This window comes from Drosophila arizonae, chromosome X (genome assembly GCF_054131065.1).
Source record: "Drosophila arizonae isolate 15081-1271.41 chromosome X, UAZ_ARI_1.0, whole genome shotgun sequence".
In the NCBI taxonomy this organism is placed as follows: domain Eukaryota; kingdom Metazoa; phylum Arthropoda; class Insecta; order Diptera; family Drosophilidae; genus Drosophila; species Drosophila arizonae.
Window position 1 is genome coordinate 25,954,779 of NC_142927.1, and position 20,169 is coordinate 25,974,947.

Below are 20,169 nucleotides of genomic sequence, written 5' to 3' on the forward strand. Positions count from 1 at the left end.
CTAGTCTTTCTGTGTACCCCTTTCGACCTATTCTAATCTCTAACCTCCTTCTATCTCTCTCTTTCGTTCTGTCTGATTCTTCCCTCTTGCCTATCTCTAACCTCTTTCTCTCTCTCTCTCTCACTCTCTCTCTCTCTCCCTCGCACACAACCTAATTTCAGACCGCTTTTGACAGCAGGCAACAGCGTGTGTCAATTGAAAGCTTTGTGTTTTCAGTTTATCTATTATTGTCTGTACAGGTGTCTGCATTCTCCCTCTCTCTCTCTCTCTCTCTCTCTCTCTCCCTTACTTGCCCTAGGCCTTTCTCTCTCTCTCTCGCTCTCTTTTTAGCTATTTCAATGCCTGTCCGTCTGTCTTCAATCAGTGTCTGATTGCAATCTTCGGCGCTTTACTAAAGTGAGCGTATGTGTGTGTGTGTGTGTGTGTGCTTCTGTTGTACGTACGTGCTGTTACGGCCACGCCCCAACGCTCAACGCTTCAGTTAATTTAACTGTCGATGTTGATGCGCATTAAAGTGAATCCTGGCGTAGCTCGGCGTCGCGTGGCGTGTAGCTCGCTGCGACTGCGACGGCGACGGCGACAGCGACTGCGACTGCGACTGCGACTGCTTCATCGCAAAATTACGCTACGTGCTGTGAATTGTGTTGCAGCATTTTAGGCGCAGCCCAGCCGCGCGCTCCAACCAGCCAACAGCTGCAGACAATAAAAGGACCTGCTCTCGCCTTGGCCCGCACTTTAGATCATATGGCCTCTGGCCTTGGCCCAGCCACTACCACTGTCCCAATCTCCCTCCCTCTCCCTCTCTCTCTCTCTCTCTCTCGCTCTCCTGTCCATGGCACGCATCGAGGCAAAAGCCGCAGTAGCGTCCGCCTCTGGTTTGTGTCACGCACTTGTGGCATAATTTACTGTAGACTGCGGCACACACGCACTCACCCACACACACGCACACCCACTTACCCGCACACACACACACATATACACGCACACGTGGCAGCTGCTGTCAACTTTTTAATTCCTGTCAATGACTTGAGCCCCGTTTGCGCTTTAGCTTCGCTCTGGGCCTTTTGACGTCTCGGTAGTTGGCTGGCAAAATGTATTTGAAGGCGGTGTTTCTGCCATGTCATGGACGTAGTCATTATGAACAGTTAGGCATCCAATTGGCTTGCAAACATATGTTTCAAATAGTCAAGCGTCTGTCTCTTTTCACATTTCACAAGCCCTTAGTGACAGCAACTCCTACACTCTGTCCCTCTCCCTCCCTCTCCCTCTTTCCCTCTCTCTCGAGCTTGTGCAAAGCTTAGCTGACATGCAGCAATTAGGCCTCTTTTTGCAGCTCTTTAAATAACATCAATAACAATCGCTTAGGGAAGCCTCGAGCACTTGGAAGTTTTTGTTTTGTCTTTAAATTCGAATTAGATTTTCGTATTTTGTTATTTGTTGAACTTAGAGCTAAGCTCTCTGCCAACAATTCATCAACTCAATTCTCATAGCAAGCAAATAAATATCCTTAATAAAGATAAAAGATAGGGAACAGACGTAGGATACGCATAGGTTAAGAAAAGCAAGAGTTATAAGGGGAAGACTTTCTAGAGGAAGGAAAAGGAAGCAATTGCAGCTGGCAAAGTGCCACGCCTCTATAAGTTTCTGGCTCTAAAATTTTATAAGCTTAAGTTTTGTTTAAGTTAAGCTCTTATTTAATTGCTAAGCCCCCTTCTAGAAATGGTTCTAAAATTGTTTCTATAGCCTCAACCAGTTGTTGATTGAATATAAAATTAATTAAATTAAGGTAAATAAATATTAATTAGATATAAATTAAATGCGAACTGAAAATAAAAATATATGTACTAACATTAAATAGTGAGATGACCACTGACTGCTTGATTGATGGTCACACTGATTGACGGATGGAGTGAATGTGAATGTTTTGCTTACGCTTTCACAATCGAATTGCAGCCCCTAATGGACTCTCGCCTCATATTGATATTATAAATGGGCTTCAGTTGAACAATAGGAAAAGCATAAAACAGTCCATGATTGACTGATTGATAACCATTTTTCGAATGGAGATGTTTCGTCATTTTATTTTACACTCGAGCTTTGGCCATAAAACTAAGTAATCAGTAATTTCCTCTTGGCCACGTCCCCACATCGCTTATCAAGCAAATCCCAACACCTTCTTTCTTCTTCTTTTTTTTTTTTTTGTCAAGCACGGCCACCTCCTGAGGCCATCGAGTGGACCTGAAGAGAGCAATGGGAAATTTACGACCATTCGAGTACGACAATCACTTCTACTTTATGCTCTATTGGAGAAGTTTTGCATTTGCATTGGATTAAGTTTTAAAGGCGTGAGAAATCAATTTCTCATATTTTGAACAATTTTTAATAAACTGCCAATGGCTAAGAAAGCGAAGTGGAGAATGGAGAAGAGAAGTGGGAAGAAGAAAAGGCAATGCAAGTTAAAGTTTTTGCCTCGATTTCTCTACAAGTTTTATTTTATTTATTTATTTAGTTTTTTATTATTTTCTTTCCTTGCTCGCTCTCTCTCTCTCTCTCTCTTCGTCTCTCTCCCTCTCTCTTCTTAATTAGAACTATTGCTTCAATTATTTTCCGAAATTTTCTTCTATGAACGTTTCAAAATTCCAAACGCTGCTTAAAGTTTCTCTTCTGTTCTTTTGCCTTTTCCCCTATGCCTTGCCCTTTGCCCGTTTCTTTCCCATTCTTATCTCTATTCCTGCCATGCCTTGCTCGGGCTAGAGGCCCTGCGGCTGTTTGCTCCGCTGGCCACAGTGCGTCATGCCTAACGCTACCTTACGTGGCACAAAATCAAAATGCCTGTCACATTCGCCCTGCTGCTGCTGCTGCTGTGGCTCCAACTTATCGACTTTAGCTTTCACTTTCTCCTTCAGTTTCACTTTCACTTCCACTTTCACTTGCCCGCCTCAGTTTTGTTTGATGGCTTGATTAGAGGTCGCCAGGCGTTGGCGAAGGTGAGGCTTGCCATCCAGCGCTGCGCCTGATCGATTAAAACCATAATTAGCAAACTTTCAAGTGAGCCCCTGCCCCTGCCCCTGCCCCTGCCCCTGCCCTTGCCCTCACCCTTCTCAACACGCCTGACCTGCCACTGGCCAGTCAACAGGCGAGCCGCCCCCAGTGCCCCCAGTGGCCCCAGTGGCCCCAGTGGCTCGGCTGAACCTTTTAATGGCTCCGAATTTCCATTCAGCTTTCCGTCTTTGTCTTAAGTTCAGTTATTAAAATTCTATTACTTGCATCGACTGCTGCCATTCCAATTTCCACTGCGCTCTGTCGATTTCCCAACCAAATCGAAACAAATTACCAACAACAACAACAACAGCAACGAAAAAAAATCTTTAAAAACGAAAAGAACTTGGCACAAAGTTGTAGAAATCAATCAAGCGTTGCGCCCCGCCCGATCTTCTGCTACAGCACCCACACAGGCCAAGCCCCCTACCCCTCTGCCCACCAAAAAACCGCCGAGAAAACCCTTGATTTTGTTCGTTTTCGTCGCTTTTTCTGCTTTTTGCTAACTGGGCAACAAGGTGGCAATGGGCGCCTAAGGCTCGCCGCAAATTCGCTTTGAAGCGCCGCCTGCATCCAGCGTCGTTCTGCGGCCATTTTATGCGGCATTCGTCTCTCTTCTCCTCCGCTTGCTCGCCCATCCATTCCTTCATTTCGCCTTTCACGTCTTGTTTTTATGTTTGCAATCATTTGGTATTTATGTGTTTTGTTCTTTCTCTTTCTACCTCTCTCTCTGACTCTCTCTCTCTCTCTCTCTTTCTTTCTCTCTCTGTTGCCAATCAGCGTTTTAGCCATTTCACTTAGTCACAATCAAAATCTTTGCCCTTCAGTAAAACTGTTTAAGCACTTTTGGACTTCCACGTTTTTTTCACTATTCTCATTCTATGGATGATGAAAAATATATCTTTTGGGTATTTCACTACTTTTTTTCTGGCGAAATTTAAACATGATTATGCATGATATTTTGTGATATGATATATTCTCCATTTATATCCACTACCCTTTACCATCTTTCGTGCTATTCCCATGCTCATAAAACTGGTCCTTGCTGGCAAAGAACTGGATTTTTAACTTCCTCATTTGAGGTAGAGCTTCTCCCATCCAACAAATTTTGCAGAGACCGGAACAATTAATAGTCCCAAGATGCCAATTCTAGGGAATATGATGGGTGTGGTAGCAAAACTTTTGGCGGGTCATTTAGCTTGTGTGAGGTATCTACTGCACCTTTTCTTTTGACCAATTCTGGCAATTGGAATTAGTCTTGGAACATTGGAATTATTAGCATAGTTTCAAAGTATTTGTACATTCAGTTAAAGAGTCTGGTAAAATTTCATTATGGGTTAGCCCATTGCTTTTGATGGCTAAGCACTTGTTTTATTTCTACAAACTTTTGAATGAAAGTATGGATGGAATTATATACAGTGAGTAACGTTAAAGTACGGTTAAATTATTTCTCAACTTTTCTTTCGGTTTAAATGTATATGTATAATCTTTGTTAGTTACATTAAATTTATGTTAAATATATGTTAGTTATGTTAAATATACTATATACCTCATCAGAAAGGTTATTTTTTTTTTTAATATACAATTTAGCAGTTACACTTTTTTCATTTCAATTAATATTATATAATAGGCATTTGAATGAATAACAATAATAACAATAATAATAATAATAATTTTTCTCACAGTATATTCCTTTAAATTTTACGCAGTTTAGTTTAATCATCCATGTGAGCTTGATTGTAGAATATATTTTCTTGTGGATATACCTTCATAATTAGAGCATACATTTACCTTTGGGTATTTCCTGAGACACAACTCTCAGGTATTTGAAGTACATTCTCTAAAAATTAGGCACCTTAGTCGGTAGCCCAAATCTTAAAGCTATAAGTTCAATGTATTCATTACATAGACCTACATAATAAATCTGTAACATTAGCGGTATTCAAGCAAGGTCATAAACACCATACAAATTATCGTTTAAAATAAATTTTCGTATTTTTTAATACTTTTTTAAAACAGTTTCTAAATATCTTAGATAGATCTATCTTTAATTCAGAAAATCCAAAATAAACAAATAAAATATTAATAATAAATAGGAATATTTGTAATCTGTTCATATTTTCTTACGCCAAATTTGGTCTCAATTCGTCGTTAAGAGAATCTAAGCATAGTGAATTGATGAGAACCAACTTTCCCACTAGCTTCGATAATATTCTAGGCTCGCTTCAGTTAGATAAACTCGGAAATTCTGATTCCAATTTCAGCTGGGGAAGTAAACGTTTCCATATGAAACATAAATTAGTTTCATTTCGCTCGGCGAATATGTTTCCGCAATTCCAACAATATTATTAATGTTTCAAGCATAGCAACAACAATAACAACAACAAGAGAAAAACAAAACGAATCCTTTTCATGTTTGCCTTTTGTAGTGAAAGTCGAGGACTTTTAGTGGAATTTCCGCTGCTGCATGTCGTTTGCTTTGTGCGTTCTCGCTCCTTTAGCTCATGGGCATTTTCATTACGCATACGCCACATCGTACGAGGCATTGATGAATTGTTGGCACTGCCACATGGCTGCCCTGCTGCTGCCGCTGCTGCTGCTGCTGCTCTTGGTGCTCCTCCTGCTGCTGCCAGCCTCCAGTCACATCAACTATTCCTTTTGTTGCCATTATCGTTGTTGTTGTTGTTGTTGTTGTTGCTCGGTTGCTGCCTGATGTTTGATGCCGTTGAATTTGCCCACGTGGCGCCACCATCTATAGCATCGGCAACAACAACAACAACAGCAACAACAACAACTACGGCGACGACGTGTCCAGACGTGCTCAGACACGCGCTCGCATTGGCTCTCATGTGTGCGACTCTTGCTCCCATCCACCCACTCGAGATAATACCAAGCAACCAGCCAGCAGGAGCAGCAGGAGGAGCAGCAGCAGGAGCATCATTGGGGCTTGGAATTGCTGCCCTGCTTGGCTTTGCCTATTTTATGATTTATTGTATTTTTTTTCTCAGCTGCCCCGCAGCTAACCAACTAACTTAGCCATCACAGAGCTTATTACGCTGACCTTTACACAGACACACGCGCTCCCACACACACGCACACGCACACATGCTTCGCTTAAGTAAAAATAATGTAAAAGCAAAAATTTGCCATGTCGATGCTTTGAAGCTTAAGAGTTCTCCAACTTCTCCAAGTTGTCTATGCGAGCAGAAATGCCTACTGGGTGTAAGCGGGGGAGGGGTAGAGGGGTGGAGTAGTTGGGGATAGAGCGAGCGATCCGAAGAACTAAAGTGTCCAGCTCATTGAGTAAAGCTCAGTTAAGCCTTCTTATGCTTGTCTTTATTAATTTACTGTTTTCTTTTTCTTATCTTTCTGTTTTTCGTTTCTTTTGTATTTTATTACCCACTTTCTCATGCTTCAGTCAAACTTGATGCTAGCTGACAAATTACTTTTCGTTTACGCATTTCTTCATTTTTTTTCTTTTTTTTTTTTTATTATTTATTTTGTGCATTTTGTGGCAATGCCACGCTGAATCGTAGGACTCGGCCCAGATGTGCATTACGATTGCCAGTTAAACATAAAAGTTGCGCTTTTCCCCGCGAAAACGAAAGGAAAGAGTCAGCTGGCAAGAGGAAAGGAAACAGAGCTAGCAAGAGAAAGGGAGAAAGAGAGAGACAGAGACTGTCAAATGTATTTTTCTATAGAATTAAAAGCAAAAGAGCTCAAGCTCAGTTACATGGCGAAAATGAGTTATGAAACTACAGGAATTGAAAGCAAGCGCAGAGAGCTCTGGTTGGCAATGCTCAACTAAAAGATACCCCGTTGAGCTTTTTAACTTGGAATATGCAGGTATATGTATATATGGGGTTTCTTACATACATAAATAAGTTAGATTCAGGCGTGGCTTTAACGATTGTTTGTTTATGCCCTGAAAAACTATGAGCAGGGGCAGCCCACTTAAGGTATATATGCATGTATATTCGACGAGCTGAGTCTATTTAGCCCAGTATGTCTGTCTGTCCATCCATCTATCCGTATACTTGATTTCAAAATGGTATTACACAGATAGAATTTGATTAAACAAAAAATCGTACTCGTTCTATTTTTATCGAAGAAAAGATCTTATAAAAAATCTGTTATTGAATTATATTTCCCAAATGTTGTTTCGTGTGTATGTAGAAAAGAGGCTCAGGGCATCTCAAAGTCGAGCAGTCTCTACTAGAGCACTCTTACTTATTTGTGATTGAGGCAGAGATATGTATAGGCTGGGTAGTTCACTCACCGTTGCTCACTAATCAAAATATCGGCCTTTTATGGTGCTAGCTCCTACCTGGGTAGCAGGAGCTATCCTACATAATGAGCGCTAGCTGAACACCGTCATCCGTACGTCGGCACTACTAGATACTTGACTAGCTTTGTGCATATGCATACCTATATACCAATTTCTCCACTTATCGATAAAAATCGATCGTTTAAAGCGACTCTTAAAGCACAAGTTGACAACCACGAAAGCTATTCCTGTGGCCCAGACACCGATTGTAAGTCCTTGGATGCTTTCCCCAGGTTTTGCGGTAACACTTAGTCAATCCTGGTTGCTTGGCTCATTTGCAAACAGCTCGCGTTGCCACTGAGAATATGTCAACTAAATTTCGTAATGAACTTCCCCGGACAGCAATACACAGTTCAGCTATGCTTATTGGCCATCGCAAGTGCCGTTATGACATCATTGAACAGTTTGAAAACCACCGGCTTGCGGCGACCGGCTTAGACAGAGGCCGAGCCGAGCCGAGCGGAGCAGTTAGGCCGACCCTTGTCGGCAGCCATAATGTGGCCATCATCTGTTAAGAGAGTGTATAGAGCTCACCTAATGGAGTAAACTACATGCTAAACACTTGCTCTGTGATGGTAGATGGGCTAGCTGGGCTAGCTGGGGTAGCTCGGGTAGTTCGGGTGGCCAGCTCTTGGCTATAATTGAGTTTGAAGTTTTTAAAGATTTTTGCCTTGAGCTGGCCTCAGCATGTTTCGTTTTTTATTTTTATTTCTATTTTTTCAACTCTCCCATGGGTATTCGGCTGACATCTAAAGTTTTCTTGAATAAATAACGGTCGCAGCGCAACTGTCCGGCGCTTAGCTGAGCATATTTTACTCATTTTCTATTGGCCATTCGATAAGCATCTGTCGAGGCCCGTTCTCATCGTCATCATTATCCTTGTGCCTGACCACAGTTCATATGTGTATGTGTGTGTGTATATCTGTCTATCTATGGGTTGGTAAATCAACTGCCAGATACAGTTAGCTGTCCTGACTACGAGCACTACCACGATGAGCAACTACTGCCACTACCACTACCCCTATCCCTGCTAGGCCCAGCCAGTTCTTGTTTGTTTATTATTTATTTACAATATTTTCTTATTCAAAATGAAGCCGCAAGCCGCTTGGAATTATTGATGGCAAACATACGAGTCGTCCGCCGGGCCGTACCGGGCCAGGCCGTGCCGGGTCGGGTCAACTAAACCCTTTGCCCACTAATATTCTCTAGCTGGCAGGCATTTCTTCCCTTTTCCTTTTCCTTTTCCATTTCCTTTGCCTCTTGCCTTTACTTCTTATTTCTTATTTATTTTTTCATTTTTTTCTCTCTCTTTCTTTCTCTCTCTTTTCGCTTTTTCTCTGTTTGCCCCATGCGCCCGCTTCAAGAGTTTTTCAAGTGCGGTCGCCAAAAAGTTCTTGACTCAATTTACAAAATTTGCTTGCTTTCAGTTTCTGTTTTTATTTTGCATTTTGTGTATCGTATTTTTCTTTTTCTGCGCTCGCCAGTTAAAGATTATTAACTTTTAAATTATGTAGACGACAGGACTGGCAATAGGCAGCGCGGTCGCCAGAGTGTCAAGTTCATTAGCCAGCAGGAGCACGAGCTGGTGTGGGGGGAGGGCGGAACTAGAGAAACTGGAGACCCCAAGACTCAGAGATTCGGAGATCCGAAGGCGCGCGGCGGGCAGTCGGAGTTGGGGTCAGCCTTTGGAAATTATTTGGAGCTTTTTCAATATTTATCGTGGCACTGATGATTTATGTGCTTTGGGCTTGCCACACACACCAACACACACACACACACACACACACACATACATACATGTGTACATAATAAATGTATGCTGGCTCTGCGGATGTGCTGTCTGTGAAGCTGCAAACAACAGACTATAATAAATAAACATTTACGAGCCATGTGGCATATTCTAACCAATACACTGAATCTCTCTTACTCATTCTCCCTCTCTCTCTCTCTCTCTCTCTCTCTCTGTGTGCGACTTTATAGAAATGAAAAATTCTATACGTGCTGCGATGAGCCATATCTGGATATAACATTTAACATCACCATGAGACGGAAGACGCTCTTCTACACGGTCAACCTGATCATACCCTGCATGGGCATCAGTTTTTTAACGATTTTGGTATTTTACCTGCCATCGGATAGCGGCGAAAAGGTGAGTCTCCATCATCTTCCATCAAATTGTCAACATTTACAGTTAGCCAGCAGCAGCAACATTTCTCTTTAACAGTTTCATTTTTATTTTTTTATTATTTTTTCTTTATATTTTAATTTGTATTGTCTCTCGGCCAATTGCCATAATTTATTGCACACACAGTTTTCACAGAGGCCCCCATTGCAATGTGCTTTTAATTAAAAATAAAAAAGAGAGAAAATTAATATATATCTATTTAAACAGAGGCCAACTGGCTAACAAATACCCTGCAATTGACGTAACAAGCAAAAGTCGCATGAGTTGAGAGTGTCAGAGAAATTTCATTGATGTGGCAACTCTCTTAGCGCGATATTTATCGATCGTACTTATCGTACTATAAGCGTGCATACAACTTTATTCATTATACTCATTCGCGTAAGTGAAATGGGTATATTAGTTTTGTGCAATGTCCATCTTGTTATCCGTCCGTCCGACCGGGCAATTCGATAGCATTTGAGCCGTGAATGAGTATTCTGCAGTCGGTAACGCCCGCCTGCAGCATTGTTAATCGTTTTATTTAAATTGGTACAGGGTATACGGGCTTCACGCTCAAATGCGAATAAAAAATGAAAATGCATTTCCACAGCTTTCGCGTCTTTTTTATGCTATTTGCCGCCATTTAACTTTGAATAAATAAAATTACACGTTGTATTCAATTTAATGTGAGCAGATATGCACACACACATGCAAACACACACACACATGGGCAAACGAACGGCGAGTGCGATTCGCGATTCGCTCTGTGCATTTCTCAGCGCTCAAAGCGGTAAAAAAAATAAAATAAAATAAAAGAAAATAAAAGAAAAAAAAAAAAAAAAAAAAAAAAACATTTAAAAAGTAGGAAAAAATTAGAAAGGTTTTTTTGAAAAGTTAAAAAAAAGGGAGCAGCATAATACATAAATATAAATATTTACATACTGTGGGGACTTATGAATAAATTACGGCCAATTTTCAAAATAAATAAAACGCAAAAATAATTTGTATGTGAGCGCGGTTTTATGAACCTCTAGCCTCGCTGTTGCAGTCGCCGTCGCCGTCGACGTTGACGTCGGCATCAGCATCGGCAGAGGCCATCATGCATAATTTGTGTAATAAATATTGACAGTGCATTTGATGGGCAACGGCAATTGGCTGGTGATATTGGCCGTAAAGCAGCATTCGCCAGAGAATTCACAAATTGAAATTGCACGAGTTAAATAATTACATCGCCTGGCATTTAATGAAAACCGTAAATGCAAATACGGGCATATTCAGGCTGCTTGCCCGGCGACCTCTTTGGCTGCACCAAAGGCAATTTACGTGGCACTCGCTGATTCCTCGAATCGGTCACTCATTGAATCATCGTATAATTGACTCGTTGATTCCTCGACTCGTTGACTCAACAACTCATTGAGTCGCTGGCTGCTTGAATCGTTGACTCAATGCATCGAGTAGGTGACTCGCTGACTAAACTAATCGTTGACTCATTGATTCCTTGAGTCGGTAGCTCCTTGATTCATCGCTGATTTCTTGAATAGTTGACTCATTTATTCCTTGGATCGGTAACTCGTTGATTCGTTGGTTTCTTGAATCGCCGACTCTACCAGTGAAGGATTCAACGACTGATTGAGGAAACTAATTAAGAAAGCGTTCACCCGCTGATCCTTAAATCGTTGACTCATTGATTCATCGATTCGGTAACTGGCTGATTAAACTTTTTATTGATTCATTGCTTCCTTGATTCGTTGACTCAATACGGTGATTAGGTGCCGAGAGAACTAAGCTAATCGTTGACTCATTGATTCCTTGAATCGGTAACCCCTTGATCCATCGACACAATGACTAGCTGAATCGGTGGTTCATTGATTCCTTGAATCGGTCACTCCTTGAGCTAAGGAATCGATGCGTTGACTCATTGATTCCTTGAATCGGTGGCTTGTTGACTAATTGACTCGTCGATGACTCATTGACTCATTAGTTCCTTGAATTCGTAAGTCATTGATACCTCGAATCATATTGTAGTTGACTGGTTGTTTCATGAGAGAAACCAATACTACACTAGACTACACTAGCACCCAATCTCAGAAGTTAAGGCTTTTCTGAAATAAACTGACTCGAATTGAGGTTGTCAAAAACCTTCGGCAATGCAGAATGAAGGAAAGAGAGACAAGCCTATGTATGTATAGGATTCTGTTTGATGTAAGTAGAAGTGAAGCTATTCACATCAAAACTTAAGATTGTCAAGTGAGTAGTCAATATATCTAAAACAGAGGTATCTATAAAAAAGAGAAAACTAACAGTTATTAAAGCTATGATAATGATTTACTTGTATTATTCGCTCTGGATTCAATGGAGCTGCCACCAGTTGATTGGATATGTAAATAGCAAATGGAAACAAAATTAATTGCTGATGTGAAGCACACTTCTAAGAGTGATAAAAGTGATAACAGCTTGTCGCATAACATTTCTTGGCTTAAGACAGATTTTACGTATAACAGAGCGAAATCCGCCATGACCATGATTTAGATAGAAATGAAGGACAAGATAAGCGTTAAATAGTTGAAAAAGGAAAAAACGAGAAACGAGAAACAGCAACAGCGACAACAACAACAATAACAACAACAACAACATAACGAAAAATGGAACGGAATGCGCCTATGGCAACGACATTTCAGTTTCGGCTCGCTCGAATAAACAATTCATTGTGTTGTTTTTATTTTACGAGCCAAAGTCCTCGGGCCGTGCTCCGTTGTTGTGTGTATGATTCGTTTTATGGTCACACATACTGGACCAGCTGGTCAAGTGGACTGATGGACATAAGCACACACACGCACACATGCACACATGCACACACACATACACACACACAGTGGGCCCGCACAAATATTTACGCCTAAAAGCGGTCAACATATTGAGCCGAGAGCCAGCAGATTCCAGTGTCCGAACTGAACTGAACTGAACTGAGTTGAAGTTGGGAATAACTATGGAAACTTTTTGCACGTAGCCCAGTCCCGTTCCCATTCCCATTCCCATTCCCGTTCCCGTTCCCGTTCCCGTTCCTGGCATGGCCAATCGAAGCTGGAATCGGATTCAGAATTGGAATTGGAATTGCAATTGGCAATTTACATGCATATGCGGCGGAACGCACTCCATTCATTCAATTGCCGGACAGCGTTCGTGTCCAATACTAAGTAGCCGGCCTGGACAGCACAGCAGACCAGACTGGGCAGCTACCCTTTATTTTGTTGTTGTATTTGGCATCTTTTTTTTTTTTTTGGTATTTTATTGTTGAAGCAATTACATTTGATGTGGGTCAATCGCCGCAGCAGTCGTCGAGCTGCGGCTAAATGCGACAGGCGCGAAAAAGTAGTGCACATAAATTGCACACACACAAAGAGAGAGGAGAGAAAGAGAGGCATTTACATAAATAACGCGCTCGGGCTGTGATCCTTAAACTCGGTGATTTCAGCTTAAGGACTTTGTAAATGTCGCCGCTTGTCAAAAGCGAGTCGCAGCCTTAATTAGTCAGCGCACTAATCGCTTTACAGCACTTTGCGAAACTAAGGCTAATTATCATAAAATCATTAGGCATCAAATTTATGCCACACACATATACATACACACCCACACATATACACGAGCACACACACACACACAATGAAAGGCATTGGGGTTTTTGTGCACAAAGCAGCTGAAGCAGCGCCCAAATTGTTCGCCTCAGTTTCGACATTTAATTACTTTTTCAACACACTTCATTACAAGCAGCTTACACACACACACATATACACAGACGTGTATACATATATAAATAAAAAGACTGCGCCTGTGGGCGTGGCAGGCAGCTAAAGCACCTGGGCCACCTGCCCTGACCTACAGTCGAGCCAGCTGTGCTTAGCAGTTAATACAACTTGGCAGCCGCTGACTGCCGTTCACTCATCCATTCACTCTTTCTCGCTCTCTTCCACACACACACACACACTCATACACACACACACTTGCACATATATCAAATCATATTGAGTTTGCTTTATTGAGCAAGCTGCGAAGTATGCTTTGCTTTTTATGTGCTTGGTCCGCAATATATGCTGCGTATATTGAAAGCTGCCTGCTACAGTGGGCTAAACGAGCAATTTGTTGGACAAAAATAATAATTATGCTACTACAGACTATAGGTGTTTTCTGATTGATTCAAAATTTAACTGTTGAGTTTTTACCTTATTTAGCAGATCTTAACAGTCACTTAACATATATGTTAGTTAACTGCTAATGACTTAACAGGCCTGAATAGCTGTTCAACGTAGCATATACAAACATTAATTATATGTTTAGCAATTATATATATTAGCTTAACATACATTAACAGCTGTTTAACATTTCTGCTGCACAACAGAGGCTTAGCTGCTTAAAGAGTTGCTGCCTTAGATAGCTTAACATTTATTTTACACAGCAGACGTAAGAAACTACTTAATATTTCTAAGATAAAATGTATATTCACTTTACATATATTATGAACTGGCTTAGCTTAGCATTTCTAATTATCAATAGATCCCAATCGTGTTGTGACTTTTATTTATATGATAAACTAATCATTTATTAGCAATACGTTGATATTGACATTGCGTTACAGTATTACGTGAAATGTTAAAAAAAAAATAAATAAAAAGAGTTTGACTGGCGTGAAACTGGCAAAAAACATTTCTGTTAAATAGCCTATGCTAACCTAGAAATGTTACAGAAAATAAAACATATATTAGAGAATGCAATATACAATATATAGGTATATAAGAGTATTCTCAAATGAGAATGAGGGATATTTGACAGACTGCAGACGTGATCGTTCCTATAAAGTAAATATACTCTGGGCAAGCAAGCTAATAGAGGTATATCCATAAATAATTCAGTTGCATGTAATCGATTAGCATTACCTAATTGAACTTTTGGGCATATTTCAAAAGTTTTAGTAGCTTGCTTAATCAAATTTATATATATTTCTCTGCAAATACTAATTACTATAATGAGAAAGCGTAACGAATAGGTAATAGGTATCGGGTGGTCAGTTTCGCCCGCTTCAAGCACTTTTGATTGTTTTAAGCAAAGCAAAGTCAATTGGACCCACAGTAGGTGACAGTGAGGCTTAGTCACTCGGCTCGCAATGTGTTTATTTATATTGCTTGTTGTTGGATCTTCTTTGACATCTTCTGTTTGTTTATGTACATTTCACACATACCAGCGCGCACACACACACACACAAACGCACAGCAAGAGAGAAATCAATGGCAATTTGTTTTGACTTTTTATATTAATAACTCAAGTATAAAATTGCTAAAAATACAAAAATGCTCGCAAATGATTCGAAATTAATTTCTTTTTTTACTGCGCAAATAAAGTGAATGTGGAAATGGTTTAAAAAAAACACACGTACACACACACACACGCAAAAAGCATGGGAGAAAGAAGAAGAAAAATGTAATTACGTGTTTACACGCTGCTTAACCGAGTGCCATATAAATTAGCAGAACAGCTTCGAGGACATCGTTAAATAAACTCTTCGAATCGAATCATTATTCACAATAAATAAAAGCGAATAGCCAGAGCAATAGCAAAGCCAAAACAGAGTATATGAGAGCTCGAATTTATATGACCAAATCATAAGAGCCTAAGCTAGTTCAATTTTGTTGGAAGACAATAAAAAGAAATGGCACTCAACTGGTTGTATAAATATTTAGATATGGGAAAGTTTTTCATTTACCTTATTATCCATATACGACTATAACTGAGAATAGTTCTATGATTGTAATATGATCAGAAATGAATAGAAAATCAATCATTGAGGATGCTTCGTGTCTTGACCTGAACATCTTCCTCATTTATAAAGGAAGCTTTACTCATATTTCCTACCCCCTAAAATATCGTTTCTTCCTCTTAGCTATGTATCCTATGTTAGAATTAATTGCCTTTTCTGGAAAAGTACTTAACATCGTATCGATATACATACATATTCAATCATAAATGACTTGACTTGACTTGCCCTGACTTGTTTCATGTTTAAACTTGTTTTGCCGTCCTTCAACTCAATTCAGATATGCAAAAATTCATGCTTTTGATAATAAGCATGCATAAAGCCTTATCAGCAATTGTGTGTGCACATTCTATGGCGTCAACGACGCCCATTACCATCACCATCCCAACACGGCATCTAGTTGCTTTTCCGTTCACCTGCAACTCAATTTCCCAAATCCCTTACACTGTTCCGTTGCCCATCTGAAAAAAGCTGCAAATGAACTTGACTAAAAACATCACCGACTTTATACACTCCCATTGCGCTATCGCCCTCTCCTCCTTCCCCTCGCTCACTCTCTCTCTCTCTCGCTCTGTATGTAGTACATATTTGTGACTCTGTTCTGTCTCTGTCTGTTGCAGGTCTCATTAAGCATATCCATTCTGCTGTCGCTCACTGTGTTCTTCCTGCTGCTGGCGGAAATCATTCCGCCCACGTCGCTGGTGGTGCCGCTGCTCGGCAAATTTGTGCTCTTCACAATGATACTGGATACGTTTAGGTGAGTGAATACATATATGAATCTAAGTGCGAATGTGAGTGCGAGTGCCGGTGCGAGTATGACTGTGAATATGAATGCGAATATGAATGATGCGAATGCGAATGCAAATGTGAATGTAAATTCCAGGACGCACACGCACTCGTTCGATTTGCATGCCCGCTGATAACGGTACACGCTAGCCCCCAGGTGGGCGTGTCTGTTCACCTGTCTGCCGTCTACCGTCTGCCGTCTGCCGTCTGGTTCTCCCTTGTTTATGAGACAGCTGCCATGGCGGAAACGGATGCAAAAAATAAAAATGCATGCACAACCGTTATTTTTCTTATTTGAATACCCATTAAACATGTGCGCGAAACGTGTCAGCTGCAGCATGCCGTTGCCTTTGACACAACATTTGAGGCCTCACAAATACATCTCCAGTATTCAAGTCAAGATAGGTCCCACAGCTTAGCTGATATTATTCAAGAGCTCATAGCGACTGGAGTCGAAAATAAATACATGATCGAAATTCATGTCGGGCTTTAATATCGATCAGAATCAATTAAATAATCGAATTTCAATTAATTTAATCGTTTGACTAAAATCGAAAACAAGTTGTAAATAAATTATTCGATTGGAGCTATCGAATATTTTATTAATTAAAAGTAATCGATAGATTGTTTGATATCGATGTCACATTTAAATTCAAATAAATAATCGATCGATCGATTGTAAATAAATTATTCGATTGGAGCTATCGAGTATTTTATTAATTAAAAGTAATCGATAGATTGTTTGATATCGATGTCACATTTAAATTCAAATAAATAATCGATCGATCGATTGTAAATAAATTATTCGATTGGAGCTATCGAGTATTTTATTAATTAAAAGTAATCGATAGATTGTTTGATATCGATGTCACATTTAAATTCAAATAAATAATCGATCGATCGCTTAAATTATTTTAATACTGTTTATTGAAGCCTTACCAGGTACTACAGCAACCCCATTATGAACTTATTGTCAATATAAAATTTACATCACATAGGAAAGCAGATGCATTTCGAATTCTATCGATAATTTAATTAGTTTTCTAATTTCAATAAAACCGATCACTCGATGACCGAATCGATTGAAATCGATATCAAATTGACATCGTAGCATAATAAATACCTTTTTATTTGACCACTTTTCTAATTCAAATAAAACTTATTGATCGATCGATCAATATCGATATCGTAGTTCAATAACTACATATAATAATAAACTTTTCTAATTTATATAGACACAATCGAAGTCAAATTTCATTCATGGAAATAATAATAATTTTAGTATTATTAATTTTTAGTAAAATCAATTAAAAGTCATCGGCTGATCGATTAATACCGATATCGAAATTCCAGTCAATTATAGGTCAGTTTCAAATATTTTTAGATAACGTTTATTTAGCACATGGACTCCCTAGAGCTATATGTTACTATTCAGCTCTACAATTTTTAGCCAATAGTCGGTAAAGTTCAGAAAGGGCAATACTTTCAACATGTTTGACGCGTAGGCTAGGGTATCTGCAAATCTGGCATGCCCAACTGCAGATATCTTAAATGATATACATGTTTATTTACATATGAATATATTGCTTAACTCCCATTCGCTATCTCAGATGAGCATATCTCTCTTTGCTATTATTGCTAGTAAATGTCTTAACTCTATCAACAAATTCCACATGATTAGGCAGAGAAGCGATAAATGGTATATGACCATAGCGTACCTGTGTAGTATTTCCTTTACAAAATTGTAGGGTATCTGTTTGGTCGTGCCCTTTGACTTTGGCTGACGGGCTGGCACGGCCCCGGACGGGACTCGACTCGACTCGACTTGACTCGACTCGACTTGACTTGACTTGACTTGACTTAAAGCCCGCCTCGACTGGACCAAACTCCAAAACTGGCGCCGTAAATTTACAGCCGCTTGCCACGCCCACAGCTGGCGCACAAATGGCCGCCTAATTGTTGTTAAACAAAAGTCGAGGCTGTCTTGGCGCTCAGGGCTGGCTCAGGTTGTGCCGAGGACAATGGCGCAACAGGACTCTGACTTGAACCACAAATGATGTAATTAAGCCAATGGCCATAACACCAACAGTCGGCCAGCCTCAGCCTCGCCTCAGCCTCTGTCTCAGCCTCAGCCTCTGCCTTCGTGTCTGCCCTCGTCTCTGCCTCTGTCTGGACAAAAGCTAATTAGACAGACGTGGGCGTCACAAGTTAATTAGCCGGACTAAGAGGCGCTGAGACGGCACCGACTTAAGCTCCCTTAACTCACCAGCCCCGCCCACTAACCAAGAACTTGCTCTGCTTCTATCTCTCCTGCAGCATCTGTGTAACAGTGCTGGTGCTCAACATCCATTTCCGGTCACCGCAGACCCACACGATGGCGCCCTGGGTGCGCACGGTGTTCATCAATCAGCTGCCGCGTTTCCTAGTGATGCGTCGACCGCTCTACCCGATCAGCGAAATGATGTACGTAAATTCATCTGACCCCCCCCCCCCTTCGCTCTCCCCTACTCACCGTTTCACCATATATATGTGTGTATTGTGTGTGCCTTCCTTTATCTGCAGCAAGTCGTCGCGCCGCCTCATGGTGCGCACCTGCAATGGACTTGAGCTGAGGGATCAAATACCACCGCTGCCACCGCCTGTGGCTCTGTCCCGGTAAGTGCTGCAGCCTAGGGAAAGCCTACTTCTCTATCTAATGCTGTCTCTTCTTCCCCCTCCCCCTCCATCACCCCCTTTGCAGCATGCATCACAGCCCAAAGACCACGTCGCGCAGCACCTCGCCGCATCTACAGCACCGGGTGCAGGCCATGAGCCTGATGGACGAGCTGGGCACCGTGGGCGGCTGCGGCGGTGCATCGACGATCACTGGGCACCTGAGCTCGCTGTATCCGCCGACCATCTCGACAGTCAATCAGCAGACCTCGACCACATCCTCCCTGATTGATGCCCAGTACCATAATCAGTATCAGCAGACGGGCGGCTCCCTGCTGGATCATCCGCTGACGCCGACCAAGTTCCGTCAGATGACCTCCACCTCTAGCCAGACGGGCCAAAACGGATCGGGTCATCATCATTATAATGCCGGTGGTGGTTGTGGTGGCGGAGGTGGTGCTGGTAGTGCTGGCGGCGGTGCTGGGAAGAGCATCTCCACCACCACACTGGCGCACCAGGCCAGCCAAGTAGGTAGCTATCATCTGTACCGACAGCAGTCGAGCTGCTCGGCAAACTTCTCGCCATTGCCATTGCATGCGCACCAGGTGCATGCCTCGACGACCACCTGTGACCTGGGCCTGGGCGGTAACCACAATCCCAATGTGATAAAGTCCACGACGACGGTCAACTCGGTGGCCACCGCCTCCACGCTGGCCGATTCCTGCTGCAGCGGCACCATACAGATCCATCAGGGCATGGGCGCCGGCGCCGCCTGCCAATCCTCAGAGCTGCTGCACATGCACCGACCCACCACCTCTGCCGCCGCCGCCGCCGCCGCGGCAGCAGCATCGGCTTCGGCATCGGCATCGGCATCAGCATCGGCATCGGGCGCCAGCACATCGGCAGCTGCTGCGGCGGCTGCAGCGGCGGCTGCATCAGGGGCGGGTGGTCTCACGCCGCCCCCTCCACCGCCGCCGGCCTGTGATATACTGCCCGCCTGCCAGCGCGAAGGCGGCCCCCACTGCTGTTCGGGGCGTGGCAATGTACGCCAGCGCTGGCACACCTGCCCGGAGCTCCACAAAGCCATGGACGGCGTCACGTACATCGCGGATCAGACGCGCAAAGAGGAGGAGAGCACACGGGTGAGTCAGACAGCCAAAGTCTTTCAGCTCCTCCTCCTCCTCCTCCTCCTCCTCCTCCTCCTCCTCCTCCTCCTCCTGCAGCTGGCATCGAGCATATGTAGGCAGACGGCAAATGAGGCTAAGTGAGGTCGTGAGGCCGCCTGGCAAATCCGAAAGCCGCTTAGCATTTGGTGCAGCTTAGCCTAAGTCCCCGTCAGTCGCTGCCGCTGGCAATTGTCAATGCAGGAGCAGGAGCAGGAGGCTCAGAGCCAGGAGC

The 20,169-nt window shown here is 42.2% G+C and overlaps 1 protein-coding gene across 11 annotated transcripts in view; it reads left to right on the forward strand.

Annotated features, from left to right (window-relative positions):
* Positions 1 to 20,169, forward strand: part of nAChRalpha3 (nicotinic Acetylcholine Receptor alpha3) — a 128,525-nt gene that overhangs the window by 99,237 nt on the left and 9,119 nt on the right. For all 11 annotated transcript variants that reach the window (XM_089475641.1, XM_089475639.1, XM_089475640.1 and 8 more), the window contains 5 exons: positions 9,347 to 9,515; positions 15,954 to 16,090; positions 18,436 to 18,582; positions 18,682 to 18,774; positions 18,860 to 19,913. In XM_089475641.1, coding sequence (XP_089331767.1) covers positions 9,347 to 9,515; positions 15,954 to 16,090; positions 18,436 to 18,582; positions 18,682 to 18,774; positions 18,860 to 19,913 — 1,600 coding nt within the window. The remainder of the gene's footprint in view (positions 1 to 9,346; positions 9,516 to 15,953; positions 16,091 to 18,435; positions 18,583 to 18,681; positions 18,775 to 18,859; positions 19,914 to 20,169) is intronic.